Raw genomic sequence first — 26,765 nt, 5'->3', positions numbered from 1 at the left:
TTCCTAAAGACTACAACAATGCTTTCCATTTTGAGATTATGTGCAGTCATAGTGCATTTTCTTATTACACATGATCAAAAGCAAAAGCTGTATGTGTGTAGCTATAAAAAGGAAAGCTATATGCTATAGTAAAATAAAGAAAATAGTAAACAAGTATACAATTGGGGTTGTCCATAAATGTCAGTTTTCTTCCACATTTTTGGCCTGTCCCCCAATTTGTCAAAGCGTCACACTTCACCTTACCCCCTCCTCCCCCCTTTTGACGCTATTTTTCATAAACACATCCCTTTTTAAAAAAATACATATCACACTTCCTCTGACCCCCTTCTTCCCTCTTGTCATAACGACCCCCCCCCCCCCACAATGCGTGACATCATTTGCAGACAGCCATTTGTGGGTAACTAAACTGAATTTGTATCTTGAAATGTTTTTCAGATGAAAGTAGTTTTTTCATAAAGGTTCAACCTTCCTTGATTCGAGTTTCATGTTGCATTCTGTATACTGCCCCAGCCATATCAAACCACTATCTGAGAATACTTTTAGGAATGTGCTAGCGGATGTAGGGGGATGAAAGCAGGGGAAGCTAAGTTTGCATTGGAATTAAGTTTGAGGGAAGAAATTGCATTACAATTAATTTTCAATTAACCAAAAGTTTTCAACAGTTTATAGGTATATGTATTAAACAGAAAAGCCCCCTCCCCTCCCTGCCTAAGTAAAAAATACCCCTAAAAACACCCCTCCTCCCTAAAAATTTCAATGGCACAGTCAGTGCTACGACCTCCCCTCCCCCTCCAGGTGGCACCCCTGCATTAAACAGTAAATGGAAGATTGAGAGGTCAGGCCTTAATCATAATCAACCCAAGGTCCGAATCGCAAAACAAACATATGGTTTCCTTTGAAAAGACCTCAAGGTAATAAATCCACAAGCCAAATATAAATTACAATCTTGAATCTAAAACAATATTATAAATTCTAGAACTTATAAAAGAAATCCTACATTATTTTAGTAACAGCAATAAATGAGCAGACTGATTTTATATAGAAGTATGAGCATATAAATGCAATCTTTCAGGGCAATTTTAAAACTGTTCCACTCATACTAATATTTTTACTTCATTTGTTGGTATGAAATAGAAGAAATACTGAAACTATTGTTTTGTTATCCAAAATGTTGATTATTAAATCCATTTCAAATGATTTACTAGCTTATTTCAAATTTATCCTGCCTTTTGGAGTCCATTTGAGTCATGTCAGAAATTTGATACAAAATAAATTACTTTATTGTTATTTTATTTATTTATTATTTAAAATTGCACTACTTTTGTAGTGCAATTTTAATGCAGCAAAAGAAAATTTCTAAATGCTTAAAAACTTTCCCTTTGTACTTCACAATATAACAAGATTTCTATCATTTATAATTTTTCTTTTTCAGTTATCCAAATTTATAATTCTGTGATGTGTCATGCATCAACGCTTTAGTAGTGACACATGAAAGACGGGGATAGCACTAGGTCTGATTATGGCCAAATGATCTCTTATACAACCACACTGGAAAAAAAATAACTCTGCACAGAATATTACAATATAGGAAGAGCACTTTCAACATCTTCAAAAATAGTTCCTAAACACTAACCTCACAACTACACAATGAATTGTATACAATATTGCCAACTGTTTTTTGCAAAATAAAGTTAAAAAACCTTTATTGCATGACCTTGCAAGGAGAGCACAGCACTTTGCCTTCTAGATTTTTTTCTTTTAAATTTTTAAGTCAAATACACAAATTAAAAAAGAAATTACGTGCAGCAAATTCAACCAACATGGGTTCCAAGTTACCCCAAACGAATGTATATCTCAACATAAATTATTGATTAATATGTAATCACAAATATTTTGATTGCTAGTTGTTCTCTAAGGCAGGGGTTCTAAATTGGGGGGAGGGGTATTCCAAAAGTAAAGTAAAACACTATAATTTTCCCAATTTTAAGGTCACATGTAAATATTTTTGACTTGATCGCTATTTTTGAACTTTTTAGCCCAAAACTGAATCTGTATCCGTAACATTAACGTGAATCAAGTCAAAACATCGAGCAAGAATGGACATTAAAAGTGACCTTTCTCACAGTTACAACCTAATATTTAAAAACTTGTCAAGAGCAAACATTGGTAATTCTCCTATTGATGTTGTGAAAGTGACTTGTGTAACATGTTAACCTCCTCTCTAGATACTAGATTACTTTCAATCCTTTTTGAGTTTATGTGTTCTAATAAGAATATGTTCAAAAACTTATGTGTAGTAATATTAAATTTTGTGTACAAAATTATACACATTTTGCTTTAATACCCAGTTTTAGCTATCCCAACTACTTTCAGTGAAAGTGGTTAGCAATGAGCAGTTTAATGTTAGGTACTGTGTAAAATAAATCCCATTTTCGAAATCGATTGAATTTTTTTAAATTTCTGAGAAGCAAAATAACTTTATTTTAGATACAGACAGATTTTTTGTTAAAAATTTCACTGTACTTGTTAAAATGGCATAGCAATTAAAAGAATCTGTTGGTACTCTCAAAAAAAGTTATGAAGATACAGATTCCTTAATTGAGAATTAAAAAGAACAAATCCTACATGTATATGTATCTGACTTATTTATTGTGCAATACTTTGACTTTCAATAATGTCATGTATGTTTAGCACTTCAAAACTTTATTATATATGCCAACCCGGAACTTGTTTATTCATTGTATTTGACATTTTACAATACCCTTCTTTAAATTTTAAAGGATCTAGTTTGTTTTCATTGATTCAATTTTTGTTAGTATTTATAGTTTGTAAAAAAATCTTTACTAATAATAAAGCTTAGTTTGTCTGGATATCTGGATCTCTGTCGGGATGTCTCTCTGTGACACGCATAGCACCTAAATGGTTCGGTCGATTTTCATGAAAGTTGGCAAAGAATTAGTTTGTAGCATGGGGGTGTTAACATCAAAGTGATTTTTCGAAAATTCGATTTTTTCTTTTTCTATTCCAATTTTAAGAACATTTTACTGAGCAAATTATCTAAACGTGGACGAGTAAATTACCAAATTATCATAACGTGGAACTGTAACGTGGGCAAGCAAATTAACATGGCAAATTGCCGAGAAATTCATCATCCATTATTTATAAATATACAGGCGAACCAAATGACCTTTTAATTTTCTACTACGGGCAAAGTCGTGCAGGTACCGCTAGTATGTAATATTAGGCTTCTAGGATCTTCATTTATTTGAAAAAATTTTGAAAAAAATCTTTCTCATACAGATAACACTTGTCCCCAAGTAGTCTAAATAAGACATTACCACTACAGTTAAGTATTTTACATTAAAATGTCAGAAATAGACAGAAGCATATTTTCTAAGTTTTTTATTGATATTTAAGAACATAAACAATAATCTATACAGTTCCAACATATTTCAATTAAAATAATTAATAAAATGAAATTAAATGATAATTTCTGTATCACCAAGTTCTTCGTCAGTAGGTAAGTCAATTTTAGCTGGGTCGATATAATTTTTATCAATTAAAGGCAGGCCACGGCTTTCTCTTTCGTGCAATCTTAATTGAGCTTCTCTTGCTACCCAGTCTCTTTCTCTGAAAAAAATGATGAAAATTCAAGCTAAATTAGAAAAGGAAAAAATTTAAAACAAAGTTCAAGCAATACAATTTTTAAAAACGTACATGATTTAAATTACAATAGATCCTCGTTTTATGCGGGTTTATTTTACGCGGTTTCGATCATACGCAATTTAAGATTTGACACCTTTATTTTATTTTACGCGGATGAGTTTCGGTTTAAAGCTGATGCGGCAATGAAAACAGATAAAATTTTACCCTCTTTCAAAATACTCTTAAAGATTGCAGATTATGCGTAATCATCTGCATTTTGGCAGGCTAATAATTGAACTTGAGTCATTGCAGACATTACATGCGATTGGTTCCAGAGTTCTTTCCATAAGTAAAGTTGTTAAACTCACAGTTCAGAACTCACTGGAAGAAGAGCTTTTAGGAGTGACAAAGGAAGCCAAAACCAACGAGGATATCCAAGTCGGTGACACACAACGAAAAACGTTCACATTGAAAATTTTGAGCCATTCCTAGACAATATAAATGACCTTTCTGATTTGTTAGTGAAGGAAGATTCTATCATGGAAATGATGCAAGTGATCATGGATGCGTTAATGATCTGCAAAAAAATTACAGAGAAAAATTCTTAATGACTGCCAAAAAAAGACTATCATTGCCAGCTCTTCTTTATAAACAAAACACGAAATGTTTTCTTTATGCATGTTGTGCATAAAAATCGATGTAAGTACACTTTAAACTTATTATATAATTAGTCATCACTAGAGTAAAGAATTTTTTTTATCCACGGAACCAAACCCCTATTTTAACACTACTATTAGGTCTCAATTTATGTGGCATTTCTGTGGAACATAACCTCTGCTTAAAACGAGGGTCTACTGTATGAATCAAATAAATTACAAAAATATTGAAGAGTAAAAACTAACTATGTTTGTCTTGTTAACGAATAAATACCTTTGTGCTGAAGATTCAAAAAATCAGTAATCCAACGTCATAAAGCACAAAAATTGCAAAATATTGTAGACACGTGTTTTGGTGTTACAAGGAACACCTTTTTCAATGCATAGAAGTGTAAGCTTCTGGATGAAAAGTCATACGAGAAATTTCTCGGATTACTGATTTTTTGTATGTTTGTCTTGGTTTATCAGCCAGTCAGGGAAATTTCTTTTGTTAAATTTTTAGTTGTTTGTCAAATCACAATGCATTAATTATTATTACTATTATTTTGGAGATTTTAATTGACTTTACTTTCTTCATTGACCTAAAGATGAAAATAAGCAAACACACTATCTATTGACATTTATTTCTCTATATACCAGGGTTGGCTGGATTGAACCCAACTGGGTTGGACACAATGGGTTTTTTGAAAAAACCCATTACTTATCCAACTTTTAAGTTTTTTTTTTGTGAGAAGTTTTAAAAAAATTAATTAATTTAAATACTTTCACAATTTAAACTTTTTTATTTGTTCTTCACCACAGAAAATGGACATAAAAAATGAATTTTGAACTTTAATAGTATTTCTTAACTCTTAATGGCATTTAAAAAATACTTCAAAGATTTTAAATAAATATATTTAACTTTTTTCTTAACCTGATCAATAATTAATTCAAATTATCTTGACTAAGTCCTGTCGCGTCTGATTTTCTCAATATTTGTAGATTGTACAGAGGAAACTACCACTCTAGCTAAAAAGGCATTCATGTGAGTTATTTTCCGCAAACCAACACGTCACAAATCTCGAATAAACAAGGTATATTTTTTAGAAATTAACAGGTTTTACAAACGATTGGACAGAAAACAGAGTAGGACATACAGTATTTTCATTATCTTATGAAAAAGTTTAATATTTCTTACTCTGTATACAGAAATAGAAAAACAGGCAACATAAAGTTCAAAGAAATCTCTTAAGCTGGAATTCAGTAAAAAGGGATTTAAACTACTTCAGGTTCTACAGTAGTTTTGCATAACAAAAGGAAATACAATAAAATAAAATGCAAATAAATAAATAAATAAATAAATAAAAATGTAGTAATTAAAAACAAACAATAGATTTTATCACTCGAGAAGTAACTTTGCCTTAACTGTTGGTAATCATGGAAACTAAAAAATCTGAAACTTCACTATTCTTGGGTTTTGTCTTTTATACTTTTCTTCAAAAAATGCTGAATTTTAACTAGTTTTTCTGCTTTTTTTTCCCCAAAGCAATTTTTGCGCTTTGTCCATATACTTACGCTACAATGTGCTACAAGTACCCCACATTTTCCCTGAAAAAAGACAAAAAAAAAAATTCTTTAAAAAAACCCAGCTTTAGTTGGTTTTTTTTCGGTTTTATTTAAAAAAAATCCTGGGTCCATGAGCTTTTTTTTTTAAAAAAAACCCGGATTTTTGCCAACCCTGTTACATACAGCTTCATCAATAAAATCTTATGAATATTTATATGATTTTTTTTTCTGTTTAAGAATTAGAGACGTACGAAGCACTCGGTAACTACTCCGCACTCGCCGAAATTTTGAGCAGATACTCGGCCAATACCGAGTAGTTGTAAAAATTGAATATTTTTAAAAACAGATCTTACAATTAATAAAAAAGTACAAGCATATAATATACTGTAATCATTTCGGGGAGATGGGGTACATTGGACCACGTTGGATCGATCTCGATTATTTTAATACATTTTTTTTTATGACCAACAAATAGCACATACGGTCCTACAATTTCTGTAATGAAATCACATGGTACAGTTATATTGAACAAATTTTATTCCAGAAAGTTTTATTTCAGTAGTCCTGAGTAATTTTCAGAAAACTGTAACTTTATTTTTTTTAAATGGTCTTCATCAAGTTTGCGGGGGAAAAAATTGAACGCCTTTCTTAAAGTAAGTTCCGTTAGTTCATAATGATCGGAAATTATTTCTTTTTTTGTCAAAAAGAAAAAAATTATGACAGTATTTTTTCAGACCAAGAATTTGGAGTAGTTTGGACACATGGGGCAGGTTGGACCAGACCAACCTACCACACATAATTTAAAAACTTTTTATCCTTCCAAAAGTTTATGGTGCCGGCCGAACATCAGCAACTTCTATAAACAAAAATTGAAAATGAGAAAGAAAAATCGATACAGTGAAGTGATAAAGTAATAAATAAAATGTAATCAAATATTATAAATCAGTATAAAATATAATATTTTGGGTATGCATTTAGATCTCTTAAAATCCATCGAAAACAACGCAATATTTTTGCAATGCAGTTGTCAAGTGAAGTAATGAAAAATTCATCAGTGAAAAACAACTTATTCAAAGAGTTAAGCACCCTCAGAAACAGATGTTTTGGGGTTATTTTACTTCTGGAGGACCTGGAAGGTTGAAGGGATAATGAATTAAAAAAAATACATTTCTATAATATAAAGAAAAATTGTGCTTATGAAGTAAACGTTCACTGGTGGTATTGGTACCTTTTAAGAAGTTCTTGCTCCATACTATACTTCTAAGCTGACAAAGAATTTTTTTCCAACATAAATTGAGGGTTTTGGGTTGGTCTGGCAATTCTCTTGATGTAAATCACATCGAAAATTTGTGGAGCATTGTAAAGGAACGTGTAAGTAAAAGGGACAGCTCAAGAAAGAAAACAGAGATTGAGAATGTAATAAAACTTTAGTGTGGCAATGACGAAATCAAAAATTTATGTTTTAATTTGGTGAAACTAATGCCACACCATGTACAGTATCTCATTCAAGCTAGAGGAGGATATATTTCGTATTAGATTGCTATAAGGTGCCTGTAAGTTGACTTACAATAATTAAACAATATTTGTGAACATTTTTGAGCCTGTACCAATTAATTTGCATAGTACTGTACTCTAATCTCAATTTAAAACAAAAAATAAATAAAAGAGTAGGCTGGCATGGGGTTCACTATGACTTCAACATCACTCGATAACAATGTGATTGTGCTTTTACATTTACAAAAAGAGCAAATGCATTAGAATGTACTATAGGCTATGTAAAACATTAGGTGTCATCTATTTTCACTTATGTAATCAGGGTTCCCACTCTTCCAGCAGATTAAAAAATAGGGCCTTTATATGGCCTTTTTACGGCACATTTTAAAACTATTTAGGGTCACTTCACGCCAATGTTGCCCACCAATTCTCTTTGACGTCTTAAATTTATTTATATGTATTTTTTTTTATCTATCATTCATAATTGATAAGTAATTTTGAAATGCTTTAAAAAGCCCTTTCTTTCTATTTGACAGCAGAGCTTTAAAATGTTATAACTAAAGTTCTATAGGAGCTATAGAGTTGTATGATAGATTATTTTAAAGACAGTTAAATTGGCATTAATTTAACACATTTATGTAACTTGAATAAAATTTTTCTTTTTCATAAAATGTTAAGTTCAAAAATTTTAAAGATAGTGCCTTTTAAAAATTTTGAACGCAAACACATGATTTTCATTATACTTTAATGAATACAGAGAATTTCAGAGTTAAAAATCAAACTGGATTTTTTAAAAAAATTAAAGAATACAATCACAAAAATTTTGTGGAAAACATTTTCTCTCTAAAATTATTTAAGTTACAAACTAAAGTGAATGTAATTCTCTTTAAAATGAGTAATTTCAAACTCTGTTGCTTTCATAAAACATGAGCTATAACATTTTAAAGCAAAATTTTGCAAAAATTACACAAAATTTTCCTTCATTTTTTACCGTAACTGCTGAGTCACTCATTGTCCCACTGTGACACTGAAACCTCCCCCACTGAAACATGTTGGATGTATTCATCAAAATACATTTAAAATAATAATTTTTTCAAAAATTTTAAAGGACATTATTTTAAATTTTAAATTTTTCAAAAAAGTGTTTCTTGAAAATTATTAAACTATACACTTAACTCCTGATTATCCGCGGGGCGGATTAAACACAGCTTTCACACATTCAAAAACATGTTTTTTTGGCAATAATTAACTGAATGCAGATAAATGCACACATTTTAACTTAGTGCAAAACCTGTTCCTAGACATCCCTATTTTTTTCTTTCCCTTCCAATAGCATCAAACCTTTTATGGTCCCTGAAACTGGACTACTTGAAACCTGATTTTTTTTAAAAATCTACACTACTTACTGCTTTAAATCTACCCTATATTTATTGATTTTTAGATTGTATACGACATGCGTGTAATCGAAAGAACGTATTAATCTTGTTCAAAAAACTTTCTCCTATGCATTTTTGGTGTAACCTAGCTTGAAATATTTCAATTGATCTGCTTGCATATGTGTGAAATCCATTTGCTATAATGAACGATCCTTTTTCAGCTTTACATGCATTTTTTATACAATATTATTTTAGTTAGGATCAGTGGCGGATACAAGGGGGGGGAGGACGTGGGGGTCATCACCCCCCCCCCCCTTCCGAACCACCGGGAAAATTTTGAATATGTTTGCTTTAAAAAGAAAAAAATCTCGAAACAATGAGAAAAAGTAGATGTCTTTTTCAATCCAATTTTTTTGAGCATTCCATGAACTGGTAAATACAAAGAACAGGGGGGGGGGACGACAACCTGTGACAACACTTTTTAATCTGTTATAAGGTTCATTGCATATGAGTAGTGAGAATGACTGCTTGAAAAAGAAAGAAAAGAAAACCTGACCGAAACCACGAGAGAGTTAATAATTTTTGAATTCCCTTTTTTTGCAGGGTATTACATGTCACTTTTCTATTTATATGTAGGCAGCAAATCAGCTCTGCTTGAGAGTCTCTTCTTCACGGCAACTGTCTCAGGCGCGAGTATAATGAAGTGTCTGTCGGCGGCTTCTTATCAAACAAATTTAATTACTGATAGTTGTTGTAATGTGTCAGTATTTTTTATGTAAAGTTTATGTACATTATTCTATTCTGTTGTGAATTTTAGATAGTTTCGTTTTTGTTCATGCTGAGTTCATTTTTAAACGAGCTGCAAATAGTTAGTTTAAATCAATGTTTTAGACTTATTGTCGGGCAAGAAATGTATGATTTTAGTGTCATGTTTGCTACGTTACGCGAGGGTTTCCATAATTAGCCCATCGTTTTAGACGGAAACTGCTAAAAAAAGCCGCTTTTGTTAGAAATAGGACTACCTGTAACCAAAAAAATGAAGCATTCGGGTAACAAAACATTGCTGTCTTTTTTTTGAAAAGTTAAAAAACTGATGAACCCAAAACTGATGGAAACATATCCGGAGTTCTTATATCAGACTCTGAGACTGCGATGTCTTCATACTCCGCTGATTTTTCGACAATTGAAAAGAATCGGTGAGCGTTCATCAATGCCCGAGTTATATTCATAAAATCTTCATTAAAGAAGATTTTTGCCGAATTTTTTACTATTACTTAGTGAAGTTTATTGTATTTTTCTGCATACAAGTTCGATGTGTGTCCTGTGTCGAGTGTTATGCTAATGTTTAATCAATATCTAAATGTATCATGTTCATAAAACATTTAATTTTTTATTGTATTTTCCTAGTATTTATCTAGGGCCGGATATAAGGGATAGCAGGCGGGGCTACTGCCCTGGGGCCTCCATAACAAAGGGGCCACCACAATAAAATTTTTACAAAATATCCTAACTTTCACAGGTCAAAAATATCGGATATATACATATGTATCAAAATATTCAGATATATATCAAAGTATTGGATATTTTCGAAAATATGATGATCTTTTCGAACCCTGATTAGGGGCCTCCACTCCTTCATTGCTCTGAGGCCACCACACCAGGGTTCGAAAATAACATATTTTCAAAAACATCCAATATTTTGATATATATTGGATATTTTGATGTGTATCCGATATTTTCAACTAGCACAAACTAAAGTCTTCAAAATACTAAATGCATCCTCAAATCACTCTTTATTTTCTTATATTACAATATGTAGACTTTTAATTATGGTTTCTTTCATTATTTATATCTAATATTTTATTTTACATTCCTATCAATTTTAATGGAGTTTATTTAGCATTAGCTGTTTTACTCATTTTTCTTCTGTTCGCTATTTTTACAAAGTTACATGACTCAGAAATAAAAAAAATATTCATTAGGCCTTGCAGTAATAAGACATTTTCTTTTTTCTGAGCAACGTTTAATATTTGATTAGACACTTTTAATGTGATTAAAAATAGTTGCATTACTAATAATTTTATGAAGATAAAATACAAGTAAAAAAGGAATATTATATTAGTTTGTTATATTAATAATGTATTAATACATCATAAAAATATAGTACATAACTTTTTGGTTATTTTTAATAATAAATTAATGCTATTTAATGTTTAATACTTTTAAAAAATACAACCATGAATCATAAATGCATTTCTTTTATTCTCTGCTGTAACCAGAATAGCATGCTGAAATACTGCACTAAAGTCTGAACTCCATTCCTCGCCTATTCATTTAAAACAAAAATCACACACATTGAAGAATAGCTGTTTTACTTCTTAACCCGGGAGAACTCCCACAACTAAATAACCCCAATTACTTAAAAACCTTCTATTTTCAAGTGTGCAACTTCATTTTTGGGAGCCAAATTGAAAAAAAACAAAATCTATTGTGTTAAATTTTAACAACTTACTTGAAAGATTCACTCTAATTATGTCTGCGATAAATAATGGCAATTTAATACAGGAATGTATTAACTGTCTTTTCACTGTTTTTTCTAAGTTTTTCTTTGAAAATTGTTGCAGTAACCAATTTAAAGACCCTTAAAATTGTTATTTATATATAAAAATATTTATTTTACAACTGAACAATGAACTCTTGCTAAAATTTACATTTATTAATTGCAATGAGTAAAAGTTACACAGATGATTGTGATCCGAAATTTAGGAAAAATCTTGGGCTGACAACACCATTCTGAAACTGAAATTTTTTAAAAAAATCTTTTAAAAGGTTTTTTTTTTAAATAATTTTTATATGCATGTTTAAAGGGGTTTTCAGGAGGGGGGGGGGGAGCTTTCTCCTAGTTTTCAAAAATTTCAGTCTTCAGAAAATAGAACTTCGGTCCACAATCTTGAATCATAATACAAACTGATGATTTTTGCTCAAAATTCAAAGTGGGCTTTGAGGGGTGCTCATGAAGCACACAACATCAATGAAATTTTTAGAGAGGGGGTGGGATTTTAAAGGATTCTTGACCTCATTTGGGGGATGAGGCTCTCCTTCTTAAGAGTGTGCTCTATAACATGCTAAATATTCGCCCTTTGGAGATAGGCACTTATGCATTTATCATTATTCGGAAAATCTTACATTTATGAGATCACATTTTAAAAGAAAAATACCACATAATCAATAGTAACAATTTAAATGACAAGGATTCAAGAAAACACAAAAAGTTAGAAAGAAGTATGTTTAGAAAATTACTTTAAATCAGGTATGTAAGCAATTGCAAATGTTGCACCACACACTAAGACAGTTAAACACAGAAAGGTCGATATCTTGTGTAGGAATCTATCTTCTTCATAATTTTCAAAGTCATAACCATAAGATATCCAACTCTGAAAAAAAATTCAGAAGTTTTAAATAACACTACTATATGATGCAATTTCACTTAAACAATGAACATAATATTTTGACTTAAAACTAAAAGGCTTTTTTCCCCCCGATAAAATTTGTAAGTACCATCATGACACACAATTTGTTTCTCGAACATATACAGTAAGCAGTTACGACGATTGGGACTTACATGGGAAGGGTTGGGGGGGGGGGGGGATGAGAGAGAATAAGAGCAAAAATCTTTTAGGGCTGGTTTTGAGAATATTGAAGCAAATAAGTGTTCAACTACTTAACTCATGTTTTTTTAAAGATTTTGATGAATTTTGTAACAACAACTTCCTTCAAATTCCTCCTAACAAACACTTAGATTTACATTATTTACCCCAAAGTATTTTGAGGTGTCACAATATAATATAATAATTTTATTAAACAAGTGTGGTTTGCAAGGCCATATCTAGAATTTTTTTTTGGCAGGGGCCCAGATTCGCACATTGCCCTAACACATATACATATATATACATATAGACACACATACATGCATGCATAAAAATACAAAGATAGAAGATGTTTTTGGTCTCGAGTTTTAATGATTACACTGTTTCGGTTGTTATTTTTATTTCTTATTATTCTTTTTATTTACCTTGTAGTGGTAAGGATAACAGGAGAGTGTCCCTTTAAGTTAGATGCAGAAAACTCATAATTTCAGGGGCTCCGTAGGTTTCACTTCCGTGAAATTTTTTGAAATTTAGATATAAAAATCTGTATTTTAAGGTCTTATATGAGGTGATTGAGACTACAAAAATATGAAGAAAAATAGGCAAACAAAGTCTTTTAATAGATATGCATTCTTTTTCAAATCAAGATCACAAAATAAAAATTGCTTGCTCGTATCGTTGACATTAATCGACAGAGAAGAAAAGAGAACACATCGTAATTTGCTCATATTGGCTTTTAGTGTTGTTTGTTTTTGATCACTTTCGGGTGATTATACAAAAAATGTAGGTTTTTGAAGTTGGAATTTATAAAAAAAAAACTTCCAACTTTTTGGTACAGATGTGATATAGCCCCCCTCCCCCCCCATTTGGCAATATCAGATTTTTTGCACAAATTGAAATATTTTTTTCGCCAATGAGGACATAATTTTTTAAGCATGGCATCCCTGCCGAAACTAACCTGTGTTGGCAACCCGAAGGCAATCTTAGGTCTGTTCAAACTTGTTTATTTGTTATCAGTTCCACGCAGGAGAGATTCTTGTTTTTTCATGCAATATACCTTACAGGAAAGCTTCTTTTGTGTTAGTTTAAATTCAGTAGTTGTCTTTTAATGAATAAATATTAGAAAATGCCAGTTTCTTCAAACTTGAACGTTAATTAAAAGTAAACTCCAACTTGGTGTGTATCTGTAAGGTAGCCATTGTCATATGTTTTGTTTCAGACTGAGTGTGAGCATTTATAATAAAAAAGGTAAGTTCTTTTTTTTTAGAATTCAAAAAAAAAAAAGAATTCTCACTTCCGAAATCCTTTGTTTTTACAAAATCTTGAGGGTTTCTTGTAGAATATTTATTTTTACTGTATGTAAATTAATTTTACAAAAATAGTAGTTATTTTATTTTAAAAGTTAATTCTTATCGATGCCACGAATTATTTAGACATAATAAACGTTTTATAGGTACTGAATTTCTGAAAATAAGTTGACTCTAGCATTTTATAAAAAGATGAAGGCGTTATTTTATGTAAAATATAATAGACATTTTGAAAGCATGTCTGGATAGCGAATTAATGTATGGTATTTTTGTATTGTTTATGTTTGGGATGTTCTGTTGAGACTTTTCTACTTTTCATACATCAAAATTTAAGTAACTAAGCGTTTTTTTTGGCTGAAATAGTTATTGATTTTGGGGATGTTTTCCACTTTAAACATCGCAATTTGAATCGCTTTGCTCTTTTTTAGCAGAGTATGAGAAAAGTTTTTGTTCCATGAAATGCATGTTGGAAAATAGCTTTTATTTCTATTGGTACATATTTCATTGGTGAGCTGTAATAGTAATTTGTTAATTTAAGCATTTTAAATACTTTCTAGTAATTTTTCTTTCTGTACAAAAACTTTCTAGTTTCTGGTATTTTTGAAGTGTATATTCGCGATGTTTTTTGTTGTGGTTTTATGTTGTTTTTATATATATGTATAGTGTTCTGAAGCGCGTTGATAATATTTTTTTTATCTAAATTTTTCCTGTTGGCGCTGAAAAAGCATCGCTAAGTGTGGCGCCGACAGGAAAAAGTCGCCAAGGGTGGGGCATATGACATTAGTTCCAATTTTTTAAAAAGTTACTTTATATTGTTCCTTTTAAGCACTTTTTTACTCTCACATAGTTAGTCACATTCTAATATTTGTTATTTTGTAACTTTCTTTTGTAGTTAAAATTTTGGATGTGAACGGAGGATAACGGATAGAGTAAATACATATTTTAAATGTTATTTTTAAACTTTTCATTTAAATAAACATAGCATCTTGTATGAGGAACACGATTTGAACTGATTAAAATGCACACATCTTTCTTAAAATGGATTTTTAAAGAAAGTTGTATGCTTCATTTCTGATTGTATATCCTCCATTACATCTATACTGTAATGGAGGATACAAATACTTATGTTTTGCTAAGATCACTGTGTTGATTTAAGGTTAATGCAACATGTTATTTGGAATTTACTTTTAAAAAAGTGATTCAATTTTAACTATAAAAAATGTTTTTGTACACAAACAATTCTTTCCTTTTTAACTCAAGAACAGAGGATACACAAAGCTAAGGATCTATTTGACTTCAAAGAGAATAATGCTGAAATTCTTTCACACTAAGTTCTTTAGCTTCACTATGAAGACCCAGAGTTGAAAAGGGCTAACTTGTGATTGTAAACCTCTGTAATGAGCTGCCAGTACTGCCATCTAGAGGAAATTTTATTACTTCATTAAATCCCTAAACGGAGGATACAAGAAATACTTAGACAGTGATTCAAAAGATTATGAATGCTTTATATTTTTTTATTTTACAATATAATTCTTTTAACCTATTAAAAAAACATCAAATGATTTAAATTTTACTATTAAATCTGTTATATTTTTTTGCATTGAGTAAATAAATGAAAAAGTACATGAGAAGAAATATGTTGGGACATGTAACAGAGGCGTACAAGTATCCCTCCATTCAGTGAAAAAAAAACATTTAAAATTTTTTATATCATTAATTTGTATTGATCATTTTCAAAATTTGTTACACTCTAAGTGCTTAAAAGTAAATATTTTTGAAACTAACCACCCTGGACCTAAAAAAGCGTGTTTTTTGTAGAATGACCCTTCCCCAACATCCCCTTCTCCCTTTTTCAGCAAATGTCCTATAGTCTACAGTATAAAAATTGTAAAAGAAATGGCATAGAGATTCAGAAAATATGAACAAGAGAGTAACATTCTGGCCATTCGAACAATTCATACTTTATTTTCTTGATAAGAGACAAAATTGAAGAACTTTTCAAAGAATTTCAAAAACTTAAAATAATTTTCAAAGACTCTAGAACAGTTTCAATTATTTAATGCACTTTTAAGAAGTTCATTGCACAGTCTTACAAAATTATTATAACTTTGTACGACACACCCATTTTAAGTTAAAAATGAATGCAACGAAATATTTCTCAAAACGAACAATTTTTTTTTCAATCGCAAGTAGTGAAGAAAATGAAATAGAGTAAAGTAAGTGTTATTTTTTTCTCATGCTTAAGATATTAACAGTATACAGTAGAAGTAAGATAAAAACAAGCAATAACAAAAGAACTTCCAAAATACTGAATTCAGTATGGCAAGACATGGAACATATCAGTCACAAAAACTTATCTTGAAAATATGCTACAAAAACGTGAGATTCATGATTTTTGCATTTTTTACTCAGGATGTAACTAGGGGTCCGGCCCTTGGGGAGACCCTGGCTCGAAATCGGTGCAGTGTAAGTTTTATAAGAGTTTTAGGGAGAGGAGGGCAGGGGCGTGCACAGGGGGGGAGGGGGGACACCTGTTGGTCCGAGCCTGAAGGGAGCCTAATATTTTTAAAACTAAAGTTGAAAATAGGGGGGAACAATATTTAGGGGGTCCCGAAAAAGTCATTCATGACGGGCCCCAAAATTCCTGTGTACTTCCCTGGAGGAGGGCAAGTCTACCAAACTGACAAGAGGCCTGATTTGGCTCTGAATTTAATTAGAAAAGAGAGCAGGAAGTCCTACTTAAGGGTCTAAATTTCAAGTATGCTTTGTAGCTAATGAGAACTAGAATTGCTTTTTCTGTATTTCTTCAAATTTTCACTTGTTTAATAGTTGCTAATTAAGAATTAAAAAATTTTGTTATTTTCCTTTTCTGACATTAGAAATTAAACCTTTCTTCTGTTTTACAATACAAAACATTTCAGGTTTCGGGTGTGGGGCCTGAGCCTGTCACCCCCTCCCTCCTCTGGATATGGCCTTGATGGTTTGTTTAAGTAAAATAATTGGTTTACTATAATATCTAAACAATAAATTAAAAAATTTATTGCTTGTGCTAAATAATGTTTACAGATATACAAAGTAAAACAAATAATTATGTTCTGAAAATTTTGACCTTTCTGCTTTTTTTTATAATTTCTAGTTTTTGATTCTAAATTGGAAAATAGAGAGAGAAGAGTTTCCTACCGACTTCTCATTTACTTATCTTTTTGAAAAAAATTCAAAAACTTATTTTAACTTAAATTTTCCATTTGTAAAAATAGTATTGATCAATTCTCTTTTAAAATGTGCCAAGTTCTATTCATTTTTTTTTTAATGAAACTTGTAAAAACTACTCCAAACAGTTTGTATTTCATAACTTCGCGACAGTGGTGGCCACTTTCTGAGTCTTGACCTCTAGAAGGTCACTGTGGAGGATTTTTCTTACTTTCTTACCATCCCTTCCCATTCCTATGTGAATGATTATCCCACTGAATTTTTAAACCCATTGAATGCTAACGGAATGCTACAAGACAAATTAAAGTTATAAGTCAATGCTATAGTTATGCTCATTGGTAACTTAAATACTTGCACAAGCTGTAGAACACAAATGAAAGTAAAGTATTAACAGTAATTGCTGTAAATAAAAGAGATTTGATTCTAAAAGTTAATTCAACATTTTCTTGGGCAATATAAGGGTCTAGTTTATCTGGACTAACCGAGACCATAAACAATCCAATCCGGATGAATGAAAAATCAAACAATCTAGGTAGCATAGAAAATAATCCAGACAAATCTCTAAATAATGACTTACCATTCATTAATCCTCTCTGCGCGGTGGTCACAAAAAAAAAAAAGTTACTAATTTAAAAAAAAATCCTCTCTTTAAAACAACAAAAATTGCTTGAATTAGTATTTTGTTCTCCTTCACAGTCATGCATGGCAGCAGTACAAAAATGTCTTTTTTTTCTGCTGTCTGAATTTTTCGTTAAAATCTCTGATTTTTGAACCCAAAAATGGAAACACTTTCGTAAAATTTAAATTCTTTAAAAAAATTTCTGAGCATTTTATGAGATTTTTAATTATGTTCTTGTAAAAGATTTAAATTCATTTTTGATTGGATAAACTTTTCTTTTCTGCCCTATGCAATAAATATGCATGGTTTAATTTATTGGTATGCCCGGTAGCAGAAACTGCGAGACGCGAGACGTGCGTCGCAGATTTTCCGGCAACCTGCAGATAATTTTACTGAAGAACAAAAAGAAAGAAAGAAAAAAATAAATAAATAAATCAAAGAAAAAAAAAAGAAATGCAGCTTGGGAAAAGATCGTATGGAGATCGCTTTTTGAGCGATGGATGGTTCAGCATTTCAGCTAGAAACATAGTCGCCATATTTGGTCATTCAAAAAATCGAAGTAGAAAAGTGCAAAAGTTTTCAAAAACAAAGATGAATTGGATGTTTTATTTTTCTGCCAAGAAATGAAAATAACTTAAAGTGTACAGCAAATCGTTTTTTTATTTTTATTTTTTAAAATAATTTTCTTGAGGAATGAAAAGTTTTATGTGAAAATTACACCTTATCCTCATTGCTTTAGACGCAAAAGCGCTAAAGCTTCAACTAAAGTTTAGTCTCATGAGGATTTTTATTTTGAAAATATTTTTTTGCAACAAATTCAGAAATTTATATCTTAATTTTTAGCGTAGTCGCCATGTTTGGTCATTCCCAAGATGTTGGTACGCAAGACTCATGAAGTGTCTACGTTTTCAAAACGGAATTGGATGTTTATTGCAATGCAAACTGTTGAAAATTATGCAAAATGTGCCCTTTTTTTTGGTAATTCTTAATTATTGTTTTTAAAATTGCAAAATTTTATCTTCAGAATATTATCTTTTCTTCGTTGCTTTAGAGGCTAATGTGCTAAAAACTATTTCATCTAAATTGTAGTTTTTTAAGGACTTTGAATTTATTACTACTTTTATGTAACAAATTCAAATATCTATTTATAACCATGAATTTTTCGCGTAGACGCCATGTTTGGTCATTCGCAAGATGGAAATAAACGATACTATTTCTTACCTAAGTTTCCAAAAACAGAATTGGATGTTTACCTCAACACAAACTATTGAAGATAACATAAAGTGTTCAATAAATCATGTTTTTTTTTTATAAAATATTTTTTTTTTGAAAAATGCGAATTATTATCTGCACAGTTGTGTTTGATCCTCATTGATTCGAAGGCTTTGCTATAAGCTAAATATTTCATCTAAAATGCAGTTTCCTGCAAACTTCTCATTTACTAATTTAAAAAATTCAAAAACCTATTTCAACGCAAATTTTCCATATTAAAATTAATATATCTTGAATAATTGGTTTTCATAGTGTGTCGAGTTCTATTTATTTTTATGAAAGTAGTGAAAGCTGCTGCCCCCTCCCCCTTATTGCTTTAAAACTCAGCGACAGTGGTGGCCACTAAGTTTTTCGGGTCTAGTGGCCACTGCCCAGTTGGAAAATTGTCCAAGTCTTGGCCTTCACATAGGACTTGTGTATTTTATGAAAACTTAAAATATAACTAATAATAATGCTGCAGATTATTTTTAACTACAGAAAATAGTGTCGCTGACTGACTACAAAGTTTCTGCTACTGGGTTGGTATGAAAATGCTTAAACAGCTCGATCTAGTTATTTCTAGTTTCAGCAGCATCCAGTGTTCCATTTTGTCACTTCAGAAAATAGGACATTTCAGTATGTGTGGGGACTAGGGCTGGGTGATGTAGAAATTTCTACATTGTGATGCATCGCCAACCTTACATCGCGATGTAGTGATCATAACAATTAAATTTAGAGAATGGCTCGAAAATGGAATAAAAACTGCACTCGGGCTATGTTCCTTAGTGCGTGCTTGTAAGCCTGAATATTCTCCTGACATATTGGAGGCACTCCCTAGAAACTCACAGACCAATTGTAAGGGGACACGCAACTGTTGCCAACAGAAACTCACATATAAAATCAAATCCATGTCAGAAAAACGATAAGATATTCGGGTTAGAGCATCCAATTTAAAAATATCGATATATTTTTGATAATACCAATGTTTGAGAAAGTTACGCTCAAAAGCAAGTTTACCCATTCATTAATATTACATATTATACTGCCGTGGGAAAGGTAAAGGGCTGTATCTGCAGATATGAGTTTTGCGATATTTGAAGACTCATTTTGGATTCTATACTAACAATGTAGTGAAATATTGGAATTTGAGGTTTTTTTGCACTTTTTCAGAGGAAAAAGCAAGCTTGTACAATAAACCAGGCCTCATGTAAAAAACTTCGTAGTTTAGTTACAGTTGGTAATATCTAAAACCAATGTATAATCAAGTTTTAGATTCCAAGCAAACTTCTGGGCCTAATGGCATTGCAATTCAAAATATCGGTGAAAATAATATTGGGGGTTTCATAAGCTGGTTGGTAAATCAATCCCCGGTTGTAAAAAAACTCGTTCGTTTCGTTTCAGTTGGTAAAATCTAAAACCAATGTATTTGAGCTTTAGATTCTATCCAAACTGCAGGGCCCTTTAGCACTGTAATTCAAAATATTGTCGAAAAAAATTTCGGGGGTCCCTAAACTAGGCCTCATGAGCCTATATGTATATCAGTCCTCGGGTGTAAAAAAAAATCCTTCATTCAGTTACAGTTGGTAATATTTAAAACCAATGTACTCTTGTTTTAGATTCAAGTCGAACTTCGGGACTCTGCACCATTACGGGCCCCATGCGGCTGCATAGTCTGCTTAAGTTTAGACCTGCCGCTGAAAAGCACCAGCAATTTTTTTTTATAGAAATTAAACTTTGATTGCAGTGAATATTAACTCTCGTTCTGAAAATTCTCCTTGAAGCGTATTCATGCAGCCTGCCCCAGCACGTTTTTTTTAAAGGTATTTTTACATTTTCTAGCACATACAGCAACTGGATTCACATGTGACTATAAAAGGCACTTTATGCAGTTTAAAAAGGTGAAGTTGAATATTTACATATTTATAACAACCGGAAACACTTTTGTGCACTGCGTCGAAGCATCATCCAAAATTCGCATAGGAGATGTTAATGTTTGGACAAGGCTAAAAGTTTCACATGGAAAATAAATAATAAAACATTTACCAGATAGGAGCAAAAAATGATCAGAGTGAGATTACATTTAAGTTTGAATTCAGTGTTATATTTCTACTAAAGGAAAATAAGTAAATATAGTTTCAACCTTTTGAGTTTTAGGATTTGCGAAGTCTTCGACGGTCTTCGGTCCGGGAGGGATTTTCTTGGGAAATAAATCATCTGGATAAACTAATGTATCTTTATTCTTCTTCGATGTTGAAATAGAAGAAACTTTTAACGCATACATTTTAGGAATTTTTCGTAAACACAATCCAGCATTTCTAGTAACACATAAAAAAGCCATTTTTTGACCTTTCTTTCAACAACTGTGATAGTGAAAAAAAAAAAAGTAAACACCACGAAAAGCAGCCAGAAAAGCATCGCCAAATCAGTTATTTATTGCCAAGGTCACGTTCGAATAAACCAACCAGTTAATAACCGAAGTCTCCGATTCATCATCACCTGTCTTTTGATCAACTCTCCGGTCAACCAGTAAGCTTATTCGAACACGACCAAAGGCATTGTCCGTTCCCATTTGTCAGCAAAAATCTAGAACTTAGCTCAACATTTTACGAGAAGAATGGCAACTGCTTGTACAGGAACTTCGTAAATAATGAAAACAGTTTGACGGATCGGTTTCATTTGAACAGGTTATTCCTGAGAATAAACTTCTTTAAGGTAGGAAGTTCGAATAGCCATTTAGTATCACTGACATAAATGCTTTGTACAGTTTATCAGAGACACGGTTTCAAATATAGTGTATTAATTTGTTCATGTTGCTTTCTAGTTTCATAAAGTTATATGATTTATAGCTTGCTTGAATGTAATTTTTTAGAAAATATCCTTTAAATAGGATTTTTCTTTCTATAATCATAGATCAATTTCAAACAAATGCAAGAAGGTTCTTCTGTCTTTATATAACAATTTTAAAAAATCACTTGGAGCATGCTATTGAGTTTTGGTCACCTAAGCTCAACGAAAGACATTTCTTTTTTTGTAAAGGGCTCAAAGAAGGCCTACTAGGCTAGGAGGGAATTTTTAGATGTAGATTATAATACCAGTATATTAATATATATAGCCTAGAGCAAAGAGTCAGAGGCTACATTATTCAGTTGTTTAAATATATCAAAACGAAAGTTGTCAATGAGTTATTTTTGCACAGAAAGCAGGGAGGAATTGTTGTTTTAAGCTATTCAAATCATTGGTTAACCTGGAAATAAAGAAAAATTATTACTTTAATAAGGTTGTTAGCACTTGACAGCCTACTAAAAGAGGCGGTTACAAGCAAAGGGCTAGACAGCTTTAAGAGGGCCATTGATCTTCATTTGGGACTAATAAACTGACTAGGATCTGCTTAGCTGGACCAAGAGCATGTTGCTGGTTGTCACATTTGTATTTAAATATGCTTTTCTCATGGACAGTTATTCTCTGGCATACCTGCAGAATACCTTAACACTGTGGTGCCCAACCTATGACCCGAGAGCCACATCCGACTAGTGAAGCTGATCTGGGTGGCCTGTTCTTTTGTTGTTTTCGTTGAATCAAAAAGAATTATTAGTGACAATGTCGCAAATGGTGCATTTAATAAAATAAGCGTAAAGGACAATAACTATTGGTGTGCCCTGTCTTTTTCCCTATTTTCCTACATAATTTAATTTTTTAAAAAATATTTTGGAATTTTATGCATGTTCCGACCCACGAGAATTGTTTCTAAATGATGTCAGGGGCGGCATTTCAACATTTCATTTGGGAAGTCAAGTTTTTAAAACCTGAATTATCTCAGCGTGTAATAAAATGCAGATTACTTAACAGCAAGGGATCATAAACAGACTTTTTTTAAAGTAAGGTTTTTAAAGTTATTTAAATTTTAATGACCACAATTGAGCTATTGCACATAATATCTTAATACTACCCTTGTTTAATTTTAATGTGCAATTTTCGGAAATGCAATGATTTTCGGAATGTCATGCTCTTTTGCCAGTACAGCTGAAAATGAAAGTCTTTCTTGTCCCATTATGTACCGAAGAAAATTCTTTGAACCTTTAATAATGCGGCAGATATGAAGTCACGATATATGGTTGTTCATTTTATTACAAGATGGGGCACCCTCTGTTATCTGACAGACATTCCCCAATTTCTCAATAACGAGCTTCCTAGCATAGGCGGATTTAGGACTGAGTTCCTGGGGGGGGGGGGCAGGATTTTTTTTTTTTTTGGAGCAACATTTTTAATTGCCCTCCCCCCCTCCCATATTTTTGTCTGTTTTTTGTGATGCGTAAGGCCATTCTTTACTTTTTTATGTGTCGTTTTCATTACTGAGTATAATCATGCTGTCCTTTTTAAATTGACTTTAAAAGAGAGGGGGCTGGTATTAAGAGAGTAACGCAGTGTTCCCTTTTATAGAATATCTCCAGTTTTAGGGGGCCCGGGGGTTACTCCCACGGAGGAAATTATATAAAATGGATATAAAATTCTGCATTTTGAAGTCTTATAAGGGTTAATTGGAAATATTAGGCAAATATTTTTTTTTTAAAGTTTTACGCTTTAAAAGTGCTTTGTGATGTAAGTTAATACTTTAAAAGATATGGTGCACAAATTTAGAGAATAGGTATCAAGAGAGTAACATACTACCCATTTGAACAATTCTTAATTTATACACTTGATAAGAAATAAAATTGAAGCACACTTTGCTTAGGAGTTTCAAAAACTTGTCTAATTATTTTCAAGGTTTGGTTGGTTAGATTGCGTTTTTGGTTCAAGAGCCCTTGTAGGCTATACTGCGCCAATTCTTTTCAGGGATTTTAGAACCTATTAATAATTTGCACTTTCCAGCCTCTGAAATTGAGTAATAGATTATACACTTGTACAGTATTGTTCAAGCTTTGTAAGAAACGGCTATTTTAAGTTTAAAAGAAAAAATAAACTTTAATTTCCTATTCAAAAAAGAAAAAATCATGATTTTTTTTTGTTATAAGATTTTGGAAGATAAGTTGTTACTATATAAACTCCTCCCAAAACTGGGGAGCATTGTCCCCTTTGCCCCCCCCCCTATAAATTCACCCATGCTCTTCTGAACTATTCAAAAACGAAAAAATAATGATTTTTTTTTAAATTTTTGGAAGATGTGTTGTTACCTCCCAAAACTGGGGGGGCATTGCCCCCCTCTGACCCCCCATAAATCCGCCCATGCTTCCTAGTTGTTGGCTTTTACAAGGTTCTGATGACAACAGTTACCTTCTGTAGCCTCCGTGCTCTCCAAACCGAACTCCAAGCGATTTTTTATGGTGTTACATCAAATATTGTGGAGTCAAGCACCTTTAGCCATGTGATTTGCAAGATTAACGCGAAAAGATCACAACCGCATTTTCTAAGCTTGATCATGACATGTTACAACAAGGGAAACACGAATTAGACTTTTGACTTAATATCTACCGCAACACAAAAGGGACATGCATGGAACATTTCCGAAACAAAACTTGTACAGTTTCATTCTCTGCTAAAGTGATTGTGTTGCTGTACTGGTAACATATTTGCTTCAATTAGGCTTCCAAACCTTGGAGGGAATTTAGATATCTAAATCTAAAAAATAAGGTACTGTAAATGTACTTTAATTGTTTTTTCCCCTCAACTTAAAAAAGTTTTGTATTGATTAAAAAATTATTTCTGCTGTCTTATTCTATGTTTCTTTTTTTTTTTCAGATTTGAATACTAATGGTGTCACTTACTTCAAGCTTTTACAATGTATCTAATGTTACAACCGTATCTCAAGATGATTTTAATGCTACACTTCTAAATGTTACTTTAAGCAAAAAAACAGAAGATGCTAATGACAGAGTAATTTTTGACTATGTGATTTTACCCTTGACTGTTGTTATCATAATCCTGATTTTAATAGCATTGATTGTATTTTTAATAAGAAAAAAAAGGTAAATATATATTTTTTTTTTCAATATTTTTCTTTTTCCCTAAGCATCATCTAACATTAGGCAACCAACTGTTTCGATCATCGACCCCCTAAAATTTGCTGATTTTATAGTCTTCCTCCAAAAAATATTAATGAAGGGTTCTCATGCATCCTTGAAAGTGGGGCTGCCGAGTTGGAGGAAAAATTACCGATTCCAAATCAGATAATTTTAGAGCTATCGACTCTGACTCATTTACCATAAAATCTGCTGACTCTGCAAGCACTGGCAGAGCAGCGTACTTTGGAGGAAAATGACCCATTCCGATTTTTGTAATATTAAACCTTCCACCCTGATTCCTTTACCCAAAATCAGTCCGACTCCAAGTCCGCAGCCAAAAGTCATTTCAGTAACCTGTTACAAAGTAACCCTTAGTTTTGAGCAAAAACTCTTAACTATTTTGATAAGGTTTTTTAACCGAGCCCATCAAAAATGAAAAATTGAATGAATTTTCTCCTTTTTCTCAATCATATCTCTTTAATTTCAAAGTCTATTGTTTATTGCTTTTATTGTAATTTCAAATAAATTACTAAGGAGGGGAATATCTGTATACATATTAGAGTTTCCAATCACACGTCAAATTTAATCCCATGGGATTTCGGGATTGTAAGGAACCGATCACGTAGGATTAACTTGTCTCCTAAAAGTTGCATTTTTCATATCAAATAAAACAGGAGGACTGACCTTATACTAAGGGCTGCGTTTGTTACTTGAATTAATAGTTTTCTCAAATTCCATACTTTAAGTGTAGAGAATGTGTGCTGTGTCTCAACTGCAGTTGGTTCTACTGATATTACACAAATTGTGTTGAACTCTCAGAAATCAGAGTTAGGATGCTTACTTTGGAGGGTGAGTTAGCATTAGGCTGTAGGCGTGTAGATAGGGTAAACACTCCAGAGGGAAAGGGGGAAGTTAGCAAAAAGGAGGTTGGCATTAGCTGTGTGTTAGATAGTGGGAATATTCCAGAATTAAAGGAGGAAGTTAGTAAAAAGGATGTGGGAATTAGCTGTGTGTAAGATAGTGGGAAAATTCCAGAGGTAAAGGGGAAAGTTATTGCTGAGGCGACTGACTGGGAAACAAAGGGTATAATTTTGGGAGATTCAATGGTGCGTGAGGTGGGAAACTCAATAGGCAGAGTTAGACGTAAGGTGGCTAGATGTTGTTTGCCAGGGGCTCGGGTGAGAGATGTAAATAGGGTTGCTGAAAAGAAGGGGGTATTTAATAAAGAGGATGTAGTTACTTTGTGGGTGGGAACTAAAGATGTAGGCCATAGTAACAATGATGAGTTTACAAAGAAATGGGATTCCCTGTTGGACAAAGCAACCAACTGTTCGGCAAATGTCCAAGTGGTTGGTTTGCTTCCCAGGTATGGAGTGCATAGGAGTTGGTTAAACCAACGGGCTAGGTGTATGAACCTGGTACTCAAGGAAATTTGCGTTAAGCGTAGTATCAGGTTTATTGATGTGTGGAGTAGATGTAAACGAGATTGGATTGCTAGGGATGGCCTACATCTGAGCTCTACAGGGGTCAAAATGGTTAGTGGTTTGGTTTTAGAGGCTTCAGAATCAAAAAACTAAGTTGGAATGGGGGGCATGGTTTAAGGAGCAGAATTCGAAAGGGTACTAACTATCGGGATTTTAGTAGAAACGGAAATAGGGTGGCTAATAAAAGAAAAGATTTTAACACTTGGGATTCAAACAATCGTGCAGCATTAAATAAAAGTAAGATGGGGTTTTTTATACAAATGCTCGTAGTATTAGGAACAAGATGGAAGAATTGAAAAGCATAATTATAGACGAGAGGTTGGATATTATTGGAGTTACCGAGACATGGGCTACCGAAAGTGATGATGATTTATTATCTATTGCTGGGTAAAATTTGTTTAGACAAGATAGAGTAGGTAAAAGAGGTGGTGGGGTTTTATTTTATGTCAGAGACACTTTAATTTGCAATGAATTGGTAATTAATGATAAACCTAATGAGATTGATATGATTTGGATGGAGTTGATTAGTAATAAG

At 32.2% G+C, this 26,765-nt stretch overlaps 1 protein-coding gene across 1 annotated transcript; it reads right to left on the bottom strand.

Moving 5' to 3' along the window:
- Positions 1-3,385: 3,385 nt before the first annotated feature.
- On the bottom strand, positions 3,386-21,147 carry LOC129230021 (NADH dehydrogenase [ubiquinone] 1 beta subcomplex subunit 11, mitochondrial-like). Its single transcript, XM_054864405.1, has 3 exons — positions 20,891-21,147; positions 12,017-12,150; positions 3,386-3,630 (listed from the first exon to the last, which is right to left on the bottom strand). Exons 1-3 carry the CDS (start codon positions 21,086-21,088, stop codon positions 3,480-3,482), a joined length of 483 nt encoding a protein of 160 aa, XP_054720380.1. The 5' UTR covers positions 21,089-21,147; the 3' UTR covers positions 3,386-3,479.
- Between the last annotated feature and the right edge of the window lie 5,618 nt (positions 21,148-26,765).

The sequence above is a fragment of the Uloborus diversus genome, chromosome 9 (assembly GCF_026930045.1).
Source record: "Uloborus diversus isolate 005 chromosome 9, Udiv.v.3.1, whole genome shotgun sequence".
Classification (NCBI taxonomy): Eukaryota; Metazoa; Arthropoda; class Arachnida; order Araneae; family Uloboridae; genus Uloborus; species Uloborus diversus.
Note: the sequence above shows the minus strand (reverse complement) of the source record. Positions and strands in the feature narration are given on the sequence as shown.

Excerpts from the sequence above, each read along its gene's own strand:
- LOC129230021 (XM_054864405.1), bottom strand. The coding sequence starts at position 21,088 with ATGGCTTTTTTATGTGTTACTAGAAATGCTGGATTGTGTTTACGAAAA. Across the intron at positions 12,151-20,890 it reads CAAATCCTAAAACTCAAAAG|AGTTGGATATCTTATGGTTA; the intron begins GTTGAAACTATA and ends ATTTTTTTTCAG. Across the intron at positions 3,631-12,016 it reads GCTTACATACCTGATTTAAA|AGAAAGAGACTGGGTAGCAA; the intron begins GTAATTTTCTAA and ends CATTTTTTTCAG.